Source organism: Garra rufa, chromosome 21 (genome assembly GCF_049309525.1).
Source record: "Garra rufa chromosome 21, GarRuf1.0, whole genome shotgun sequence".
Classification (NCBI taxonomy): Eukaryota; Metazoa; Chordata; class Actinopteri; order Cypriniformes; family Cyprinidae; genus Garra; species Garra rufa.
The window spans coordinates 38690747-38715424 of record NC_133381.1 but is presented as its reverse complement, the minus strand read 5'-3'; the positions used below and the strand labels follow the sequence as shown (position 1 = coordinate 38715424).

The window sequence follows — 24678 nt, the reverse complement described above, 5'->3', positions numbered from 1 at the left end:
AAGTCGGAACTGCAAGTTTGTATCACGGAATTCTGAGAAAAAGTCGGAACTGCAAGTTTGTATCACGGAATTCTGAGAAAAAAGTCGGAACTGCAAGTTTGTATCACGGAATTCTGAGAAAAAAGTCGGAACTGCAAGTTTGTATCATGCAATTCTGAGAAAAAGTCAGAACTGCAAGTTTGTATCACGGAATTCTGAGAAAAAGTCAGAACTGCAAGTTTGTATCACGGAATTCTGAGAAAAAAGTCGGAACTGCAAGTTTGTATCACGGAATTCTGAGAAAAAAGTCAGAACTGCAAGTTTGTATCAGGGATGTCTGAGAAAAAAGTCGGAACTGCAAGTTTGTATCAGGGATGTCTGAGAAAAAAGTCGGAACTGCAAGTTTGTATCATGCAATTCTGAGAAAAAGTCAGAACTGCAAGTTTGTATCATGCAATTCTGAGAAAAAAGTCGGAACTGCAAGTTTGTATCACGGAATTCTGAGAAAAAAGTCAGAACTGCAAGTTTGTATCATGCAATTCTGAGAAAAAGTCAGAACTGCGAGTTTGTATCACGGAATTCTGAGAAAAAAGTCAGAACTGCAAGTTTGTATCAGGGATGTCTGAGAAAAAAGTCAGAACTGCAAGTTTGTATCACGGAATTCTGAGAAAAAAGTCAGAACTGCAAGTTTGTATCATGCAATTCTGAGAAAAAGTCAGAATTACACGTTTGTATCAATTCTGCAAAAAAAAATTTGGATTGTGAGTTTGTATCACACAATTCTGAGAAAAAAAGTCAGAACTGCAAGTTTGTATCACGCAATTCTGAGAAAAAGTCAGAACTGTGAGTTTGTATCACGCAGTTCTGGAAAACAAAAGTCAAATTGTGAGTTTGTATCATGCATTCCTGAGGAAAAAAAAAGTCAGAATTGCAAGTTTGTATCAATTCTGCAAAAAAAATTAGGATTGTGAGTTTGTATCACAATTCTGTGAAAAAAAAGTCAGAATTGTGAGTTTGTATCATGCAAATTCTTACAAAAAAGTCAGAATTGCAAGTTTGTATCATGCAATTCTGAGAAAAAGTCAGAACTGCAAGTTTGTATCACGTAATTCTGAGAAAAAAGTCAGAATTGCAAGTTCGTATCAAGTAATTCTGAGAAACAAAGAGAGAATTGTGAGAGAAAAAGTTGCAATTACCTTTTCTTATTTTTATTCAGTGCATGTTATTGTAAATAATTTGTAAACGATGCATTAAAACTTGTTTTGTCTTCTGGGGAACATGTAAGTATCTTTTATAGCTTCGGAAGGGCAGTACTAAATGAAAAAATATGATATTTAGGCAAAATAATGTACACATCCTCATTCCATTCAAAAGTTTTCACCCCCGGCTCTTAATGCATTGTGTTTCCTTCTGGAGCATCAGTGAGTGTTTGAACCTTCTGTAATAGTTGCATATGAGTCCATCTGTTGTCCTCAGTGTGAAAAGATGGATCTTAAAATCATACAATGATTGTTGGTAAGGGTTCAAATACACAAAAATGCTGAAAAACCAACAAATTTGTGGTACCTGAAGAACGTTTCTGAAGAACAGCGGGCAGTTTAACTGTTCAGGACAAACAAGGGACTCATGAGCAACTATCACTAAACAAACAAACAAAAAAAAAGCTGTGGATCATTCAGGTAACAACAAGAGGGTCATTTTTGATCAATTCTACTATTAATTTCTCTTGTGGACTATGTAAACGTCTTTTATGTCAAATATTTTATTCAGGTCAGTACTAAATAAAAAATAACATGCATTTTGTATGATCCCTCTTAAAACAATGAACATTGTGTATGTACATTTTTTTACTTTTTACAATTGAATGGCACATATATTTATAACATTATATATTTAAAATAGATTTTGAATTCTAGATTCTTTGGTTTCAGATTTCCATTCATGTAGCAATATAATCACACTGACATTCAACATGCATTAAGTGCCACTGAATGATGCTGGGAAAATGTGGGAAACGGTTGGTGAGGGGTTTTCAGGAGTGAAGACATACAAGAGGAGCAGGGAATCAGACAGAGGTGGAATGTGGTTTCACACTGTTGGCACCTGCTCTGAAATCTCCTGACTCCAAACAAACCTCAGGCGTTGCCAAAAGCTTCAGTCGAGCCGTTTTTCACACTAAACGCTTTTGACTTGTATCCTAAAATAACTGCATCCATTCAACATAATGTTCGTTCCCGCTACCACAAGTGCAAGACACGACAAGCCGGGCGCAAGACAGCAATACAATCCAGAGAGTTTCTTCAGATCTGGAATGGCTGTGTATTTTGGCAGAGTGGTGACATCTGAGCTATGCTGTTTTCTACTTGCACACGCAGTACCTGAAAAAGTGACAGCTCATGACAGGAAGGAGGGCCTGCCACTTCTCCTCTCCGCTGCTAGAAATCTCAGATCAGGTATACGGTGAGCAAATCCAATTGATGCAACCATAGATAATCGCTGGCACCTAGTTATGGTGGTGGAATGCGAAAGACCCGATTAACAATTGACAATTCACTTCTCATTCCGAAAGAAAAGCGGGATCAGAGAAACCTGTACGACAGCTGCTCATCATGCCGTTACACTTAACAAATCAAAACCTCATAAAACAGTTTCCCTTTATAGACAAAAGAGTCTTTAGAAATCAGGGTGGCTTCTCTAACCACCTTTTCCTAAGGCCAGGGATCCATCTAAATGACTGCATTATTTACGGCTATAATGATCTTCAGGGGAAGGAGTGTTAATGAAACAGTGAGGAGTGAGAGTTTTCCAGGTCTCATTTTTCACAAATGATATCATGATAATTGGGGGGAGAGAAATGTCTGCCAATAAAATAACAAGCAATGTGAACACACACCCTGGGACTTTTTTTTTTTCTCCAGCTTGTAACAATACAGATGAGTATCTCCTTGACTCATCATCAACAGACTGTAGTCAGCTTTATCATATCATGATGGAGTCTTTCTAGTAACACATCTGCAATTTTCTATGAAAGTGGACAGAACACATATCATATCAAAACAAAAAACATTTAATTGAATATGTTTTTAAATCCAAGGTTAATAGGACAGTTCACCCAAAAATGGACACAGTCAATACAATGAAAGTCAATGGGGTCCAAAACAACATTAGACCCCACTGACTTAAATATTTTATTTTTAAATATCTTTTGTGATAACAGAAATGTCATTTTTATCTGAATTATCTCTTTAGTATGCAGACACTAGCGGTTGGCAATATGACCAAAATCTTATATTAAATGTTAATTATTTTACCAAAATAGGAGGGATCATACAAAATGCATGTTATTTTTTTAGTTCAAAAGTTTACATACAATTGATTCTTAACACTGTTGTTGTTGTTTTTTCTGTTTAGTGATAGTTGCTCATGAGTCCCTTGTTTGTCCTGAACATTTAAACTGTCTGCTGTTCTTTAGAAAAATCCTTCAGGTCCCACAAATTCTTTGGTTTTCCATTTTTGTGTATTTGAACCCTTTCCAACAATGACTGTATGATCTTTTCACACTGAGGACAACTGAGGGACTCATATGCAACTATAAAAGAAGGTTCAAATGCTCACTGATGCTTCAGAAGGAAAAACAATGCATTAAGAGCCAGGAGGTGAAAACTTTTGAACAGAATGAAGAGGTTTACATTTTTCTTATTTTGCCTAAATGTCATATTAAATATCATAACAGCAGGCAGTTTAACTGACAAACAAGGGACTTGGGATCAACTATCACTGTAAAAAAAATCAGGTAACAACACAGTATTAAGAATCAAGTGTATGTAAACTTTTGAACGGGGCCATTTTTATGAATTCAACTATTATTTTCTCTTGTGGACAATATCTTTTATGTGAAATGTCTTATTAAATATTAAATAAAAAAATTACATACATTTTATATGATCCCTCCTATTTTGGTAAAACAATAACATGTGAGTGTATGTATACGTTTGACTTCAACTTTACATTGTGTATAAAAGTGTATAAAAACACTATGCATATTCTTAACTGTGTAAATTAAATATGTTTATTCTTATTAAAGTTTCAAAAGTGATTTAGTAAAGAGCAGTGAGAGATTTTCTCTCTTTCGAGAATGTTTAATGTTTAATTAAATGACAGACAGCAGTAATATTAGACTGCTATCACTTTAAGACCTGCCCGGACATAACTTTAAAGTAAGCCATGTGGGAGTATTTGAGAAACGTGTTTTAAAAAAGCTATCAAAATCTATCAAAACCACTAATTTTTATTTCCGTTTTGTGTAAGTTTAGCAAAAGAAGATATTATAAGATATACCTCGTGTTTTTCCCAATTACCGTGTCTAGTGTTTTTCAAACACAAAACGCATTTTACTCTTAATCTGCAGTAAAATGCATTGGTCTATAAGGTTTTGCTATACCAATATAGGTAGCAAACAGAGACAACTGTCCTGATTTTGATGAAGTCATCCGATGTCATGCTTTTACATACAACAGACATACCTGTCTACTTATCCTGAATTAAGCAATGACAACAAGCTGTTGACAGACATCTCTAGTAGTTGGCTAACAGTATCTAGTCCCTGTACAATTCACTTGGCTCTCTGACACAAGATCCTCCTCTGGCCAAAAGATTGCTGTTGGCTGACGGTTTGGTGTCTTATGCGGTTGACAGTCGAACTCGACATATAATTTAGGTTGCCAGGTATTTGTTGATTCAGAATGACTGTTATCAACCAGTAGAATATTAACATGCAATTTGACAAAATCCGGTAATTAAACATCACACAGAGGAATTGGAAACTTATTCCCACCTGAAAGAGACACAACAATGAAACCTTGTCTACGGCAGTCTCTAACTCTTTGAATCATGCTGAGGCACGTGCGCATTTCAATCAATTAACTTCATTTACACTTCTGAATCAACAGAGTTAAAAATAACGAACGAATGCACCATAATAGCACCTACATTAATTACAGAGTAAACACGGGAAATGAGAGATATCAGCTAATCATTCTAATAACCCATGCTTCAGTCTGCCGTTTGAGCGCGAGAAGAGGAGACGATATTAAAATGCACGTATTAATTTAGTTTTCAATCTAATTTTAGCGAATCAACTTGTGTGCACTTTAACTGTTTGGATTCATGTGTAAGTGAATAAACTATCACTCATTTATGTAATTAAAAAAAGCCAAACATACAGACAACTTTTTAGTGGCAAAGGCGATGTGTTTGACTGTTGGCATCCATGCGTTCAAGAACGACTTTACCTGGCACCAAAAAACCACACGTCATTTATCTACAATCGCACAACGTGTCTTTAGTTTATGTTAGCCTTAGCACGCTTGATTGCCTTCTCTCATAGCGTCATTCGCTCACACTAAATGAACTGCAGTTGCGCAAGTCAGAGACACCAAACACAAGCTCACAACATGCACTGAAATGTTCTGCAACTCATGTTATTCTTCTGGGGTTTCTTCTGACCATGTAGGACTCAAGCAGACCACTCATACTATCGCAAACACATACAAGTGCATTCAAACAGTTCTCCTTCCAGCTTGCTATGGTCACAATGGACTGAAACAGTACGATACTTCAGTTACAGCCCTCAACAATTGAAATAAACTTTTATATCGCTTTATCCATGCAGGCTGCATTCAAAAATAAAACACGACCAATATAGTTCAATTCCTCTAAACAAATTACTTTTTCCTGCTGCAAAGGCTGGAATATGTACTTTTAAAAGGGTCCTATTATGCTTTTCCACTTTTTGAATTTTAGCCAGGGTGTGGTGTGTATGTTTGGGCATAAAAATAATCTACAAAGTTACAAATCCACTCCAAAGGGAGATGTTTAGTTTTTAAAAAAATCCCTTTTCAAGAACTACAACGAACGGCTCCTTTGGACTACAGCGTTTGTTTTCCGGATGCTATGAATTCAAATCGTTGGAGGGGGATTCGCCTAACTTTAGTGGTGCAGCATGGACAGCCACTTCTCGGTAGGGATGCACCGATCCATATCGGCCGATCACTTGTGCGTTTTGTCAGTAAAGCCGGTTCTGTAATCAGCGGTAAATGCCATCAGGTGCGTGATTTCACGTTGAGCCGTATATACTACACACAGCCGTTGTTTACTGACGAGCTGCGCACATTCACACTGATAATGAACATTGATTTGCGCAGCTCATCGGTAAACAACGGCTGTGTGTAGTATATACGGCTCAACGTGAAATCACACACCTGATGGCATTTACCGCTGATTACAGAACCGGCTTTACTGACAAAACGCGCAAGCATGATCGGCCGATTCGTATCGGTGCATCCCTACTTCTCGGATGCTTCAGCGAGCCGCAGGGTGGCTCATTTAAACAAAAGCATTAACTAAAGTGTCTGCAAACTGCTCCGGTAGCCGTGTCGGAGCCGCGCCGTTGACGTGTGCAATGTGTGGTAAGAGATTTATTCATCATACAGTGTAGATAGCTTCACTAGCCTAAATAAATTAGCACAATAATGATAATATCATATATCGGCAATCTCGCAGGTGGATGATAGGACCAACACTACTGTAGCATATTATTTACTCACCCTCCATGCATCCTAGGTGTATGACTTCCTTCTTTCAGACGAATGCAATCGGGAGTTATATTAAAAATAATCCTGTCACTCCCAAGCTTTAGAGCAGCATAGACAAGTGTTTCTCTCCATCAGTCCAAAACAAGTCGGTCCGTAATAAAAAAGTGCCTCACATGGCTCAGGGGGTCAGTAAAAGCCTCCTTTAGTGATCCAATGTTTTTTTGTAAGAAAAATATCCATATTTATAATGTAAAAATCACTTTAATCTAGCTTGCGCAGTTGTACATGGAGCTTGTTGCTTTGGGAAGGGGTGTGGCAGATACTAAAACGCCGTCTAAGCTGTTCGCCAATCGCAGCGCAGTGGGACTGCTAACCAATCACAACACATTTAGTTTTTCGGAAGGCGGGCCTTTATCAAACCCGGAACTAATCGTGCCATCTGTGTCAGCCTAGGAGAAAGCTGTTGTAATAATGTAAATTATGTGAAAAATAATGCATTTTTCGAACCACCAAGCATGAGAACATGTTGTAGTGCACCCCAAAACAAAATAAAGACTTTGTAAAAGAGCATAATATGACCCCTTTAAAAACTGAATGTGTCCCAAACTCTTCTAAAACCATCCAACAGACTAGCCTAACAAAGCTGGACAGCAAGCTAAGATAAGAAAACCAACTCAGGCTGGTTTACAGGATTAGTTCACTAATAATATATATGATCATTTCTCACTCCTATGTCATCCAAGATGTTCATGTCTTTCTTTTGGAAAGTCGGAAAGAAATTAAGGTTTTTGAGGAAAACATTAAAGGATTTTTCTCCATATGGTAGACTTCAATGGTGACCAACAAGTTGATGGTCCAAATTGCCGTTTCAATGAAGCTTCGAAGGGCTCTATACGATGCCAGACGAGGAATAAGGGTCTAATCTAGTGAAACAATCAACCATTTTCTAAAAAAAAAAAAAAAAGAAACATTTATATACTTTTTGATCACAAATGCTCAACTTCAAACGCCCTTAAAAAAAAAGTAAAAAGAATGTTGGACGTTTTTGAAGAAAATCCAACATTTTCCAACATTTCGATCTTTCCAGAGTGATTACATAATACGTAGTCCCAAACGTGCATCACAGAGCATTTGTGGGTAAATGTATATAAAAAATTTTTTTTTTAGAAAATAACTAATTGTTTTAACTGAAATTTGGACCTTCAACCCCATTGAAGTCCACTATATGGAGAAAAATCCTGAAATGCTTTCTTTAAACCTTAATTTCCTTTTGACTGAAAAAAGAAATACATGAACATCTTGGATGACATTGGGGTGAGTAAATAATCAGGAAATATTTATTCTGAAATCGAACTAATCCTTTTTTTTTTTTCAGGAGAATTATGAGCAGTTTATTTTAATTAACAGTTCAGAAACTAGTTTACATCTATCTGACTTCACCATTAACTCCTTTTGTATGAACAGAACCCAGTAAAATTTCCCTCAAGTGTTGAGTGCTGTTGTTGGCTGCCCTGAACAAAAAGTCACTGTGTAATGTTATTACTGTAATGTTTTCATGATCAATCATTGCTGTCGTTTATACTCGTGCACTAAAGATGGACACAAGTACCCTTCTGCTGTTTAGTTGGGAATAAAATGTACTGTTAGCAATAAAATAGCCTTAGGGACTAAAGGGCTTAAGGACTTAAAGAACAGGGCGGCTGCTAAATGTTTTGATGTTCGGGTCTGTATGTGTCAAAATCCACCAGTCCCAAATCAATCTCTCCCCTCATGGATGATAGTGTCAACTCGCTGTGGGAAAGAATGCGTTTGCTGCGTAGCCGACTTGTGACATGGCAAAGAGCATCGAGGCCCTTCCGGAGTATTGGAAGATGGGAAAATGGCCAGTCTCTAGTTTAAGACTTCTTTCAAATTCTTTCCAGCCAGTCAGAGTGGCTTTTCTTGAAACAGGGCAGGCGAAGCCACTCCATATAGCGTGTTTTTTATCTAATCCCTATAATTCAACTTTAAACATGGGCCTTTAGGAACCCAATGAAAATAAATGACACCGTTAGTGGAGTTGAACTGACAACACAAATCATCCTCCAAAGGCTGAGCTGATTAATGAAAGGATCTCACACAGCTCTGGGTGTTTCTTCTTGTGCATTTCTGCTATTAAATTAGCCGTCGCTAATCTAGTGGTTTTAATCCACTTTATCATTTATCAGTGTCAACTGAAATGCATGACCACATTGTCATCTTTATTCTCAAAGGTATTTGTTGTTGTTTCAAAAAGTGTCTGATTAACCTCATCATATACAAAAGGGATGATCCCTTTTGTTTGGATATTCTGCTTGATAATATGCTTGAACACGCAAGGTGGGATACAAGATATACAGTAAATTCCTCTTCTGTTAGTTTATTACCATAGTCGCAGGTGTGAGGTGTCTTTTAACAATAAGCATAATTCCACTTAAGGAGGGGAAAACATACTTAAAGACTTTCATTAGCTGTGTGGGAAGCTTGTGTTAACAGAAATACACAAAACATTCTGTTCGTGACAGAAACCTTTGAATGATATTTTCTTAGGGACTTACCTAATACTCAAATCAAATCAAATCAAGTAAAGAAAAGGAATAAAAAAAATTAAAATAAAATAAAAATGACTAACCTGAGCTGTCAGTATCCCAGTTGTCTAGGCTTGGATATAGAGCTGGCTTCACTGATGCAGAAGCTGAAAAAATAGGACACCAGTGTTAGGTAAGTTACTTTCAGAAAGTAATTAATTACTTTATCAATAATGTATTTAAACTACTTTAGTAATTACTCTGTCTGGAAAGTAATTCAATTACTTAAGTACATCTTAAAATCCCTATAAACCTTAAAGCACAGACAATAGAAATTAAACTGTTCATTCTTTCAATTTGAGTCAAACATAGAATAGTTTATCCTTTAAGCTTATTTAAGCTTAGTCATACTTAAACATTTTTATTTAAAATGTAACCTTCTTTGGTAAACAAACAGAATTACTCTGCAAAATATATGAATAACAAAAAAGCTTAAGAAAAGTTAAACATTACATTACATTTCAGTTTGGCAAGATGTTTAGGAAAAGCCCAACTAGTAAAATACAAGTTTATGTAAAAATAACACGTTAACTAATGTAGGTAAGAAAAAAATGACAGAAATGTTCTCGTCTGAATAAAGCTGCATCAGATCACGCTGTTCTTCTGAGGTAAATTCTGGCTTATTCCTCATAGAAGATCTTCTTTCAAAAATGATGAAAAATAGATGAATCTTGATTCATTTAATAAGCTCAGATATGGAAAAGGCTGTGCCTCACTTTAGTTTCATATGGATTATATTAAAAAAATATTTGTTTTCGATTTGTATTCGCTGAGTTTCGGTTCATATTTGTGATGCTTAGACAGTTGCTCACGGAGACGGCAGAAAGCTCACCCTGTTTGTTTTGTTTATTTTATATCACAATGTTTTGTTGTTATTGCCAGTATACACAAATAAAAGTAGCCTCGTTTTAGATATATCTGAGTATTTAAGGTTTCTCTGTGAATCAGGAAAAACTGAAAGTGAATGCGCCGTGCACAGAGGGTTAAAGAATTTTATCTTTAGACTGTAAATTTAGATTTCAAATTAAATATTGATTTTAGAACTGTTGAAAGTATTTACTTTATAAGTAACTAAGTTATTTACCTAAAAATGAACAGTTATCCCTTACTCTACAGTGAGAATGTTAATGGTCGGTTTATTTTAACAGTGAGAGACAGAATAACAACAAAAAATCAGAAAAAAAAACAAAAAAGTTATAAATTGATTTGCATTTTAATGAGTGAAATAAGTATTTATTAACCAGCAATATTTATGGCTCCCAGGTGTCTTTTATACAGTTAACAAACTGAGATTACAAAGGGCTACAAAGCTATCAAGCTATTTGGCATCAACTCAACTTGACGAGTTTGGAGGAGGAGGAATGCTGCCTATGACCCCAAGAACACCATCCCCACCGTCAAACATGGAGGTGGAAACATTATGCTTTGGGGGTGTTTTTCTGCTAAGGGGACAGGACAAACACACCGCATCAAAGGGATGATGGAAATCAGGGCCAAGGCATTAAAGCCAGCCAGGGCACTGAGTAATGGATGGGTATTCCAGCACGACAATGGCCCAAAACACACGGCCAAAGCAACAAAGGAGTGGCTCAAGAAGAAGCACATTAAGGTCCTGGAGTGGCCTATCCAGTCTCCAGAACATAATTCCATAGAAAATCTATGGAGGGATCTGAATTTTTGAGTTGCATTTATGACTTGAAGAAGATCTGCAAAGAGGAGTGGGACAAAATCCCTCCTAAGATGTGTGTAAACCTGTTGGCCAACTACAAGAAACGTCTGACCTCTGTGATTGTGAAGGGCTTTGCGAAGAGTGAAACTTATTTCACTTATTAAAATGCAAATAAATGTATAACTTTTTTGAATTAATTGAATTTTTAGCTGTTATTCTGTCTCTCGCTGTTAAAATTTTAACTATAATTAAAATTATAGACTACATAATCAGCAGGAGATCAATTTTTCCTTACTTGGATTTTGTGTCTTGTTTTCAGCCAAAATATCAAAAAATTCTTAAATCAAGGATTTTCTAAACAAGTAAAAATAATGCTGAAAAGGTACAGTGCACTGCAAAAAAATGCTTTTCTTACTTAGAGGCAAGCATATAGAAACTTCCCATCCAATATTACAACAGCACAAGTTCAGTTAGTCATTTCTACTCTGAAAGACGAACGGTGTGAGGGTTTGAGAGGTCACTCGGGGTCTTACCCTGTGGCTTGGGTGTGTACGAGGAGGCAGCTCTCTGTGTGGGAGGCCTTGGTCTAGCCGGTGCTGAACTCAACTGTGAAAACAAAGACACCCGAATATACATCAATAGGCTTGTCTCTCACCCAGTCAGCTGATTTTTATGGCATCAGTGCCAGTCTCTGTTTAAGTCTTTGAGAGAACAATTAAAATTTTTAAATGTTAGCCCAAATTGAAGTATATAAGCAACTGAATATGCATTGCATTTCTAACCGTGTCACATACATAACTTTGAGGTCTCAAAACATTGTATGTACTCTTTTTGCTTCCTTCCAACTTATAAATCTTACAAAAATAAAGAATTACAAACTCGTTATTATGATATGGAATCCCTTGAGTTTCATGAGACCAATCTTTTTTTCCACATAACCCCAATGACCAAAATATACCGCTGGAGATATGAGTTGCCAAGCGGAAAGCCTATATTACTGTCATCCACAGTGTTTTATAGTAGTCTGATTTATAGTAGTCATCAAATGAAACTCACAATCACCTTCTAATGTGCTGAAAGACTTTGTTGGCAGATTACACCTCTCATGCTTTATGTGTTATTTATTCATTTCTTCATTCCATACTTCTTCATACTAGTTTGTACTTCAATGTTTGCCACTAGAGGGGTTCCTTTATGCACACTGTGCATCACAGATTCAACTGAACAAAATGAGTTTGCTAAGATTTGCTAATTTGACTGAGAAAAAAGGCACGAGTAAGTGGAAAATAGTGTGACTTCAAATCCCATCAAGTACAATGAGATTATTGTAACTTTGTTGTGGTGATGTTGAAATGATGAGTGACATGTGCAATTTAAACAGAGTTAAAGAGTAGCTGAATGGGTGAGGAATATTTATTTTAATCTGTTGATGCAACTGAGCAGTGCAAATGTCCCATAAGAATATTTCAATACCGTGCTATTTGAAAATTTTTGCCACAAGCCCTTGGTAATTTCTGACCCTGCTGTAAATTATGAGTAACAATTTACAATAAGGTTTAATTTGTTAACATTAGTTAACTATATTTGTTAAAATAATTTATTAATCTTAGTTAAAATAAATTCAATATTTTACTAAAATGGCATGAACTAAGAATGAACCGCTGTATTAACTAACTTTAACTAAGAATAATAAATACTGTAACACATTAGTTAATGCATTAATTAATATCAGTTAATCAGACCTTATTGTCAAGTGCATGCATAATTATTAGGCACGTTGATATTCTGGTCAAGCACATTTGTGACCCTGGACCACAAAAGCAGTCTTAAGTCGCTGGGGTATATTTGTAGCAATAGCCAAAAATACATTGTATGGGTCAAAATTATCGATTTTTCTTTTATGTCAAAAATCATTAGGAAATTAAGTAAAGAAATTTTTTTGTAAAATTCCTACTGTAAACCTATCAAAATGTAATTTTTGATTAGTAATATGCATTGTTAAGAACTTAATTTGGACAACTTGTCAACAAAGGTGATTTTCTCAGTATTTTGATTTTTTGCACCCTTAGATTCCAGATTTTCAAATAGACGTATCTCGGCCAAATATTGTCCTATCCTAACAAACCATACATCAATAGAAAGCTTATTTATTGAGCTTTCATAGGATGTATATATCTCAGTTTTGTAAAATTTAACCTTATGGCTGGTTTTGTGGTCCAGGGTCAAATTTTACCAATTCCAAATCACTTCAATACTACTATTAATTTTGTATTTAATAATTTGTAAGTGATTTATAATTGTCCATGAAGGCTGGAAGTGAAAAGCTCCTTATATTCAGGAGTGTGTAATTATTAGGTATGTTTCCTTTTACAGATAAAATGAGCCAAAAAAGATATTTAACTCAGACTGAAAAGTCAAAAAAATGAAAAAATGACCCTCATTTAATAGGAATAACATGGTAAAGTGTTGTGAAATACGAAGACTTTTTTTTATAGACTGTATAGACAGATAAGTTGAGAGTGCCTCTTGAAGTAACAGGATCACATCCTTTTGTATCACTCCTTCAAAAATGTATTTTCCAGAATCTGGCAGTAAGATTAGGGAGCTCATTTTTAGTCCATCCCTGCAAGACAGACTTTTCAGGATAGGAAATAGACTAAAAATGAACTCCCAAAACGTACTGCCAGATTCTGGAAGATAAATTCTTGAAAGAGTGGTACAAGAGGATGTTATTCTTATTAAGTGAGGGTATTTTTTTTAGGATTTTTTACCCAAGCAAAGTCTCACACATTGCACTTCTGGAGACCCCAGGTAGGTTGCAGTTCTAGAAAATGCTGGCACTGGAGACTAAATGGTTCCTCATGGTTTTACACCTAATTCTTCACCTTAATTCTTAATTCTTTTGCAGTTAATACGTCTTTTCTTCTCCACCTGTTTTTTCTGACCATGGAGACCCAATGAGCATTTCGCTGTCCAATAGTCATGCCTTAACTTTGCAAATTCTAGTATTGCATCCCATGCATTTAATAATTTTAAGAGTTAAATCTCTCTTTTGGCTCATTTTATCTGTAAGATAAAAATGTACCTTATAATTACGCACACCTGAATATAAAAAGTTTTTCGCTTCCAGCCTTCATGGATAATTATATATCACTTATAAATAATTAAATACAAAATTAATAGTAGGTATTAATATTGATGTGGTTTGGAAATGGTAAATTGTGCTTGGGAAAAAAAAATATTACCAGAATTTCAACATGCCTAATAGTTATGCATGCACTATAATGTACTACAAAATAGCAGAGCTTGTAGCTCAGTAAGCTTTAATATATTTGCCCAACATGGGGCAGTAGTACAAAGACAGTGACCTTGTTTGAAACATGCATGTGTTTGTTCTGCCAGTCGGTGGTGTATTTCTCAGTGTAGTCCTGCAGAATGGTGTACAAATCATGTGCTTCAGGTGGGGGATCCACATCTCCATTGAGAATAGCAGAAGCACGAATGTCTTGGCCGTAAAACCTAATCAAAAGTAGAGCACACATAAGAAATTGAAACTATAACACAATGAAAACACGAAGTAGGTCAACATGTGAGGTAACATCAGTGCCTGAGGGCTCTAATGCAACATTTCAACTCTTTGACCCGTAACACTGCAACGTGCTTACTTTCGGTTGGTTTCCTTGCGCTCGATGAGGTAAGAACCGACGAGAGACACTCCAGCATAGAGGCCACGAGATTTGCAGTATGAGTACACAGCCGCCGTACTGCGAACCGCCACATCTGCCTCCAAATTCCTGTTAAAGATGCTTAGTCAGACTTGTATACACAGTTGAAGTCAAAAGTTTACATACACCTTACAGAATCTGCTAAATGTTAATTTTACCAAAATAAGAGGGATCATACAAAATGCACGCTATTTTCTATTTAGTACTGACCTGAATAAGATTTCACATGAAAGTTGTTTACATATAGTCCACAAGAGAAATTATAATAGTTGAATTTATCAAAATGACCCCGTTCAAAAGTTTACATACACTTAAAACTTAATACTGTGTTGTTTCCTAAATGATCCATAGCTGTGTTTGTTTTGTTTAGTTATAGTTTTTTTTTTTTTTACATTTTTGTGTATTTGAACCCTTTCCAGCAATGACTGTAAGATTTTGAGATCCATCTTTTCACACTGAGGACAACTGAGGGACTCATATGCAACTATTACAGAAGGTTCAAACGCTCACTGATGCTCCAGAAGAAAACACAATGCATTAAAAGCTGGGGGGTGAAAACTTTTTTAATTTGAAGATCAGGGTTGATTCAACTTATCTTAGTCTTCTGAGAAACATGTAAGCTATTTTCTGTAGCTTCTGAACAGCAGTACTAAATGAAAAATATATGATATTTAGGCGAAATAAGAAAAATATACACATCTTCATTTTGTTCAAAAGTTTTCACCCCCAGCTCTTAATGCATTGTTTTTCCTTCTGGAGCATCAGTGAGTGTTTGAACCTTCTGTAATAGTTGTATATGAGTCCATCAGTTGTCCTCAGTGTGAAAAGATTGATCTCAAAACAATACAGTCATTGTTGGAAAGGGTTCAAAGAAACAAAAATGCTAAAAAAATAATAATAATAATAATTTGTGGGACCTAAAGGATTTTTCTAAAGAACAGCGGGCAGTTTAACTGTTCAGGACAAACAAGGGACTTATGAACAACTATCACTAAACAAAAAAAAGAAAAAACACAGCTGTGGATCATTCAGGTAACAACACAGTATGAAGAATCAACTGTATGTAAACTTTTGAACGGAGTCATTTTTATAAATTCAATTCAATTATTTTCTCTTGTGGACTATATGTAAACATCTTTTATGTGAAAAGAATTCAGGTCAGTACTAAATAAAAATTACCATGCATTTTGTACGATCCCTCTTATTTTGGTAAAATAATTAACATTTTGAAGATTCTGCAAGGTGTATGTAAACTTTTGACTTCAACTGTATATGCAAGGAATAAACTCTACACAGTCAAAACTCACAGTGGAATCAATTAAAAGGATAAATTAGCACTATTTTCAGTGTAATAACAATAGGCTTCATTTATGTGATAAAAAAAACACAGTAAGAGCAGTAATATTGGGAACCTGGACCACAAAACAAGTCTTATGGGTATATTTGTAGCAATAGCCAAAAATACACTGTATGGATCAAAATGATCCATTTTTCTTTTATGGCAAAAATCATTAGGATATTAAGTAAATGTTTCATGAGAATATTTTGTAAATTTTCTACCATTAAAAAAAACAAAACTTAATTTTTGATTAGTAATATGCATTGCTAAAAACTTAATTTGGACAACTTTAAAGGCGATTTTCTCAATATTTAGATTTTTTTTGCACCCTCAGATTTCAGATAGCAGTTGTCAGATAGTTGTATTTCAGCTAAATATTGTCCTATCCTAATAAATCATACATCAATGCAAAGCGTATTTATCCAGCTTTCAGATGATGTATACATCTCAATTAAAAAAAAAAAAAAAAAAACTCTTATGACTGGTTTTGTGGTCCAGGGTCACATATTACAATTTAAAATAATATTTTAAATAATTTCTATTTGAATATATATATAAAAAAAACATTCTGTGATAGCAAAACTGTATTTTCAGCAGAAAACATTTGTGTTTTATTTCAAAAATAACTCATTTAAACAGAGCATATACACTCTGCAGTCACTGCTGCCAAACCAAATGCAAACCCGATCTAATCCAAGCCAACAAATCAAACATATCCACATTAAGTGGAATATTAAGTCTTAGTTTTCAAAGCTACTGTAGTGCAATAGGTGACTATTCAGTAGAATATCGCTTGCAGCTCTATTGCAAGATCCATAAACAACAATTAAAGCAGTGAGAATAAAAAAGGACTTTCCACACAAGCACAAACACAGCAGAATCCGTCAATAAAGAGTAAAATCACTGATTCACCGTAGAACAATGCAGCTGTCATTTAAACTAGCACGTCTGAATAGCTCCTAATGTACAGTACGGACACCTGTCATTATCTATAATTCCCACTGTATTTTCTGCACAGGCTCATGCTTGTCAAATAATGAATTACGGTCTTGTAGGTGAAAGCTGGAGCTGGCAGCTCACAACTGTATACATTTTTTGCATAAACATGTCATCAGAGAAAATGAGTCCCTGGTGAATGTGATATAAATATAGGTGGCTTTTATATTCTGTTAATATTATATATTTAACTTTCAGCAAGAGGAAGAGATTTTGCTTAATTGCTATTCATAAATGCACCAAAACAGCTCATTTATACCTTTATCCTCATCACCTATGTAAACACTTTAAAAACTCCAAACAAATGGGCGAATGTAACATTAATAAAATTCACAAGAGTTCAAGGACTGCTTGATTCTTTTCTTATTCCCGTCTGGCAGCACTTGCAGTAACAGTAAAAAAAAAACAATCATAATATCAATTGCCAAACATAAATCAAACCTTTCTCCCTTAAGCCATAACCTTTGATTTTAATCAAAAGTCAGCCAAGTGACGCAGATGCATCCAGATAAAAAAAATAAAACACTTGACAGTAATAAAACTGTCATTTCATATTACGACCCAGATACTTAACAGTGGACATTTGCTCAAAGCACCCAAGTTTTCAAACGTTCACTCGACGTTATTCTCTCTCTTCTGCCCCCTGGCAAGAGAATTTGGTACTACACTGTAACATCAACTCTCATACTGTACCTGCCAAGAGGGCCGACAGCCACAGTGAAGTTTCCTCCGAGTGTAAGATTGCCTCCTTTACTAAAAGCATCCACAGCTCTTCTCTGATTCAGGATGATGACAAAATCTGATGCCTAGAGATGAAAAAAAAAAAAATATATATATATATATATATATATGTCTCGGTTTATGCAGAGCTTTAAAGCACAGTTCACCCAAAACAAGATTTTTTTGTTACATTAGATTGGAAAGGAATAGTATGGAAGCCGGTTTCCGCCACTGAATAAAAAATAAAAAAGGTAATTGCGACTTTTTTTTTCTCACAATTCTGACTTTTTTCCACACAATTGCGAGTTTACATCTCGTTATGCTGACTTTCTTTCTCGCAATTGCAAGTTTGTATTTCGCAATTCTTTTTTCTCAGAATTGTGAGATATAAAGTCAAGTTCTGAGGAGAAAAAAAGACTGATATGTTCACAGAATTGCGAGTATTTATCTCATAATTTTGACTTAAGAGTTTATATCATGCAATTCTGACTTTATAACTTGCAATTGTGAGTTTATATCAAGCAATTGGGACTTTATTTCTCAGAATTGCGAGTTTGTATCATGCAATGCTGAGAAAAAAAAGTCCGAATTGTGAGATAACAAGTCACAATAACATTTTTATTTTTTATTCAGTGGAGAAAACAGGTTTCTATTGAATAGTGACCAGGGGCTATCACTTCAAAGCAAGTATTAAATTAATTCAATGCAGTGATTTATTATTTGTATTATTTAATTTATATTTAAAAAATTTTTTAAATGTTACAAATATTGTTTTTCTTACTAAATGAATCCTAAATAAAACTAAATATTTATTTTAATTTAATAAAAAAAATGATATTATAAATAATAATTTTTAAAATATGACCAGGGGCTGTCATATTAAAGAAAGGATTAGTTCACTTCCAGAATAAAAATGTCCCAATAATTTACCCCCATGTCATCCAAGAGGTTCATGTCTTTTTTCTATTTGAGGAAAGAAGTATTTTGAGGAACATTCCAGGATTTTTTCCTGGAATGTTTTCCTCAAAAAAACAAAAACAAACAAACTTCATTGCGACTGAGGAAAGAAAGACACGAATGCAGCCTGCACGGATAACTTGATAGAAAAATGTATTGCAATTGTTTTGTGATATGTAGTCTTTTATTGCATTGTTTTCTTTAAATCTTTAAATTAATCAATAACATAAAGTTTTGGCCCCAGTCATAATCATGTTAAATAATTTTGATTACAATATTGACCTATATAATCATGATTATGACTTTTGCCATTATCGAGCAGCCAATCAGAGAACACCTTGGGTTCCATCAATGATGAGTTTTGTAAAAACTGAAGCGTTTCAGAAAGGCGGGGAAGAGAGGAGCAACAATAATGTACAGTATGTGGAAAATAATGTGTTTTTTGAACCTCAAACTGCATAAACACATTGCATTACAACAAAATAATGTTTTTTTACCAACATCATATGACCCCTTTAGGCTTCATTCACTCCGCTAACGTATAACAAAATAACAAGGGTCTAAAAAAATATGACAAAAAACAATAACCATTTTATGAACACAGAAGAGACGCAATACGATCTGGCTCTTTTGCCTCAAGATGCCCATTTTGGCTTTCTCAAGCCAACATCAAAGTTTGTTCACAAACTTAAGCTTCTAGTTTCACCTAAATCTAAATAAAATTATAATCAATTAATATAATCAGCTTAGTGTTTTCTGCTTGTAGGACTTCTAAAATCGATAAACGATATAGCAGAATCTCTACTGATCAACTGATCTCTACTGATTTCCACCGCTGCACGGTATATCAGTACCTTCACACCACCCAGCCCTAAAACACTCGCACATTTCACCAGATACTCAGAACTGCCTATTCTAGTCTCACAACTGACATCACTCTTTTCATCATTTTCTTCATTTACAAAATCAGAACATGTTTTTTTTTAAGCAACAGACCTTCAAGCACACTATACATCACTCTGACAAGCACCCCGCTGACTATTGTGTATCTGTCACCAGCAAAACATTTAAAAAAAGTATAGTGCTATATTCAGCAATAGTTTTTTTGTGCTGTTTTGTGTCGAAAGATTTGGACCAGTTTCAGATATGCTCTGGTTTTAATGCCTAAAGATAAAATCAATACTTCCTGTATTCCTTATCAGGTGTGTTGCTACTTACTGAAAGACAGAGACCGCAACGCTAACCACTGCGCCCGAAGGCTACTCCAGAAATTAATCAAGACTGTCAAGATGCACAGGCGCTCGGTACACAAATGACTCATCCGAGCTGCAAACCAAGGTCAGGAAACAAAGTGCAACTTCTGCCTGATGCTGACAAATGACCTCGCTGGACACGAGCACAGCGACTTCCTGTGCCAGAGATAGGAGGATCCACTTTATGCATTGAAAAATGACGAAGCAAGCACTTGAGATACAAATAGCTCCTGACAAAAGGCTGACCTCTGATTTAGAAAAAAGGTCGTAATGAGTAATTCACTTTTGTCATGCTTTTAACACCCTGTGAGATAAGAAACTTGCTGTTAACTTAAAATCAAAAAGAAAATTATTTTATTTTAAATTATGGAGAAAGACCCACTTTTTTTTTTTTCAAAGATTTTTTTTTTTTTAATGAAAGAAAATGTATTGGTTTTCGTCATAGTTAAAACTATGAGAATATTCATAATTCAAAAATCTAATTGATTGACAGCTCTAATAACCCTGCTGAAAAAAAAACAGCTAAAACCAGCCTAGGCTAGTTTAAGCTGGAAGTAGCTGGTTTAAGCTGGTCTCCCAGCATGACCAGCTAAAACCAGCCTGCTGACCAGCTATGACCAGCTAAAACCAGGCTGGTTGACCAGCTAAAACCAGCCTGCTGACCAGCTATGACCAGCTAAAACCAGCCTGCTGACCAGCTAAAACCAGCCTGCTGACCAGCTATGACCAGCTAAAACCAGGCTGGTTGACCAGCTAAAACCAGCCTGCTGACCAGCTAAAACCAGCCTGCTGACCAGCTATGACCAGCTAAAACCAGCCTGCTGACCAGCTAAAACCAGCCTGCTGACCAGCTATGACCAGCTAAAACCAGCCTGCTGACCAGCTAAAACCAGCTATGACCAGCTAAAACCAGCCTGGTTGACCAGCTAAAACCAGCCTGCTGACCAGCTATGACCAGCTAAAACCAGCCTGCTGACCAGCTATGACCAGCTAAAACCAGCCTGCTGCCAGCTAAAACCAGCCTGGTTGACCAGCTAAAACCGGCCTGCTGACCAGCTATGACCAGCTAAAACCAGCCTGGTTGACCAGCTAAAACCAGCCTGCTGACCAGCTATGACCAGCTAAAACCAGGCTGGTTGACCAGCTAAAACCAGCCTGCTGAGCAGCTATGACCAGCTAAACCAGCCTGCTGACCAGCTATGACCAGCTAAAACCAGGCTGGTTGACCAGCTAAAACCAGCCTGCTGACCAGCTATGACCAGCTAAAACCAGCCTGCTGACCAGCTATGACCAGCTAAAACCAGCCTGCTGACCAGCTAAAACCAGCCTGGTTGACCAGCTAAAACTGGCCTGCTGACCAGCTATGACCAGCTAAAACCAGCCTGCTGACCAGCTAAAACCAGCCTGGTTGACCAGCTAAAACCAGCCTGCTGACCAGCTATGACCAGCTAAAACCAGGCTGGTTGACCAGCTAAAACCAGCCTGCTGAGCAGCTATGACCAGCTAAAACCAGCCTGCTGACCAGCTATGACCAGCTAAAACCAGGCTGGTTGAACAGCTAAAACCAGGCTGGTTGACCAGCTAAAACCAGCCTGCTGAGCAGCTATGACCAGCTAAAACCAGCCTGCTGACCAGCTATGACCAGCTAAAACCAGGCTGGTTGAACAGCTAAAACCGGCCTGCTGACCAGCTATGACCAGCTAAAACCAGCCTGGTTGACCAGCTAAAACCGGCCTGCTGACCAGCTATGACCAGCTAAAACCAGCCTGGTTGACCAGCTAAAACCAGCCTGCTGACCAGCTATGACCAGCTAAAACCAGGCTGGTTGACCAGCTAAAACCAGCCTGCTGACCAGCTATGACCAGCTAAAACCAGCCTGCTGACCAGCTATGACCAGCTAAAACCAGGCTGGTTGACCAGCTAAAACCAGCCTGCTGACCAGCTATGACCAGCTAAAACCAGCCTGCTGACCAGCTATGACCAGCTAAAACCAGCCTGCTGACCAGCTAAAACCAGCCTGGTTGACCAGCTAAAACTGGCCTGCTGACCAGCTATGACCATCTAAAACCAGCCTGCTGACCAGCTAAAACCAGCCTGGTTGACCAGCTAAAACCAGCCTGCTGACCAGCTATGACCAGCTAAAACCAGGCTGGTTGACCAGCTAAAACCAGCCTGCTGAGCAGCTATGACCAGCTAAAACCAGCCTGCTGACCAGCTATGACCAGCTAAAACCAGGCTGGTTGAACAGCTAAAACCAGGCTGGTTGACCAGCTAAAACCAGCCTGCTGAGCAGCTATGACCAGCTAAAACCAGCCTGCTGACCAGCTATGACCAGCTAAAACCAGGCTGGTTGAACAGCTAAAACCGGCCTGCTGACCAGCTATGACCAGCTAAAACCAGCCTGGTTGACCAGCTAAAACCGGCCTGCTGACCAGCTATGACCAGCTAAAACCAGCCTGGTTGACCAGCTAAAACCAGCCTGCTGACCAGCTATGACCAGCTAAAACCAGGCTGGTTGACCAGCTAAAACCAGCCTGCTGAGCAGCTATGACCAGCTAAAACCAGCCTGCTGACCAGCTATGACCAGCTAAAACCAGGCTGGTTGACCAGCTAAAACCAGCCTGCTGACCAGCTATGACCAGCTAAAACCAGCCTGCTGACCAGCTATGACCAGCTAAAACCAGCCTGCTGACCAGCTAAAACCAGCCTGGTTGACCAGCTAAAACTGGCCTGCTGACCAGCTATGACCAGCTAAAACCAGCCTGCTGACCAGCTAAAACCAGCCTGGTTGACCAGCTAAAACCAGCCTGCTGACCAGCTATGACCAGCTAAAACCAGGCTGGTTGACCAGCTAAAACCAGCCTGCTGAGCAGCTATGACCAGCTAAAACCAGCCTGCTGACCAGCTATGACCAGCTAAAACCAGGCTGGTTGAACAGCTAAAACCAGGCTGGTTGACCAGCTAAAACCAGCCTGCTGAGCAGCTATGACCAGCTAAAACCAGCCTGCTGACCAGCTATGACCAGCTAAAACCAGGCTGGTTGAACAGCTAAAACCAGGCTGGTTGACCAGCTAAAACCAGCCTGCTGACCAGCTATGACCAGCTAAAACCAGCCTGCTGACCAGCTAAAACCAGCCTGCTGAGCAGCTATGACCAGCTAAAACCAGCCTGCTGACCAGCTAAAACCAGCCTGGTTGACCAGCTAAAACCGGCCTGCTGACCAGCTATGACCAGCTAAAACCAGCCTGCTGACCAGCTAAAACCAGCCTGCTGACCAGCTATGACCAGCTAAAACCAGGCTGGTTGACCAGCTAAAACCAGCCTGCTGACCAGCTAAAACCAGCCTGCTGACAGCTATGACCAGCTAAAACCAGGCTGGTTGACCAGCTAAAACCAGCCTGCTGACCAGCTAAAACCAGCCCTGGTTGACCAGCTAAAACCAGCCTGCTGACCAGCTAAAACCAGCCTGCTGACCAGCTATGACCAGCTAAAACCAGGCTGGTTGACCAGCTAAAACCAGCCTGCTGACCAGCTAAAACCAGCCTGCTGACAGCTATGACCAGCTAAAACCAGGCTGGTTGACCAGCTAAAACCAGCCAACCAGCCTAGACTGGTTTTAGCTGTTTTTTTTCCACCAGGGAACATATGTTTTATTAAGGAGATGATGGAACGAAAAAGAAATACAAAACAAGACAGCCAAGTCAGACGGGGCAAATATTTCAGTGCCTTGATGTTCTTGTCTATGCATGACTCAGACGATCTCGACAGAAGGAAAACATATTTTTTGCGTGACATTGCATGTGAAGCAATTTAAAAATTATATCTAGATGAAGCTCCTACATGTCTGCATACAGAGCATTAACCATAGGAATATAGCGTAGTGTAGTCTAAAGCGTTCATCTGATACATGAATAAACCTGTTGCGTAACTCTTCTTGAACACTGATTCAGCATAAAATATGCGAGACTGGAACAGAAAAAAAAGAATATCTACTACCTTAGCTAGGGTTAAGCCTATAAAACTTGTCAACACTTAATTTTAGATGCCATAAGATGATTATTCATTATCTTTTGATATTTAAAAAAAAATCAAACAAGAAGCCAAGAGGAATTTTGCCAGAAAGATCTTCTCATAGCTTCTCATAATTAACCCAATATATACAGCGGGTAAAATAAGAATAATTTTTCTGGTGCTGTTGACTTGAAATGTTCACCAGATGTCAGTAACAACCCTATTAATACATACATACAAGGAAAACTAAACAAAGTTTAGAAATGAAGTTATATGTAATCAAATGGAATGACAGAGAAAAAGTAACACATGAAGAAAGGAAGATGCAAAAAGGCATGGAAAACCAAGACACCAGCTGAAATCTATCAGTTATCAATTAAAAAGCATTCCTGCTCCTTGTCAGTGGAAAGTAATATTAGCTGGTTCAGGCACAACACCTACAGTACCAGGATGATGAAGAAGAAACAAGGGTGGATATTTCAGCAAGACAATGATCCCAAACACATCCAAGGAAACTCTCAATTGGTTTCAGAAATAACTAAAATGCCCAGCCAATCACCTGACTTGAATCCAATAGAAAATAAGAAAATAAGAACTAAAGATTATTGAAGAAGCCCAGTGTTGACGTGACGTGTTCAATACTTATTTTACCCGCTGTACCTGGTACACCATTAACTTAACTATAATTATGACAAATTGGTTGCGATTTAGAAAAAAAAAAAAAAAAAAAAAAAAACTTGCCTCCAGACCAATTTCAAATCCTCCACCGAGTCCAGCAATGCCAATGGCTGAAGGAGCAGACCATCCTATAGCACAGAAAACAGAGAACA

The 24678-nt window shown here is 37.4% G+C and overlaps 1 protein-coding gene across 1 annotated transcript in view; it reads right to left on the bottom strand.

Moving 5' to 3' along the window:
• The window catches only part of sh3yl1 (SH3 and SYLF domain containing 1), a 44184-nt gene that overhangs the window by 5673 nt on the left and 13833 nt on the right, over nucleotides 1-24678 (bottom strand). Inside the window, exons 4-9 of the mRNA XM_073827030.1 lie at nucleotides 24590-24657; nucleotides 17601-17713; nucleotides 14513-14641; nucleotides 14216-14366; nucleotides 11381-11453; nucleotides 9223-9285 (exon numbers count right to left, since the gene is read on the bottom strand). Of these exons, the coding sequence (XP_073683131.1) occupies nucleotides 9223-9285; nucleotides 11381-11453; nucleotides 14216-14366; nucleotides 14513-14641; nucleotides 17601-17713; nucleotides 24590-24657 (597 nt within the window). The remainder of the gene's footprint in view (nucleotides 1-9222; nucleotides 9286-11380; nucleotides 11454-14215; nucleotides 14367-14512; nucleotides 14642-17600; nucleotides 17714-24589; nucleotides 24658-24678) is intronic.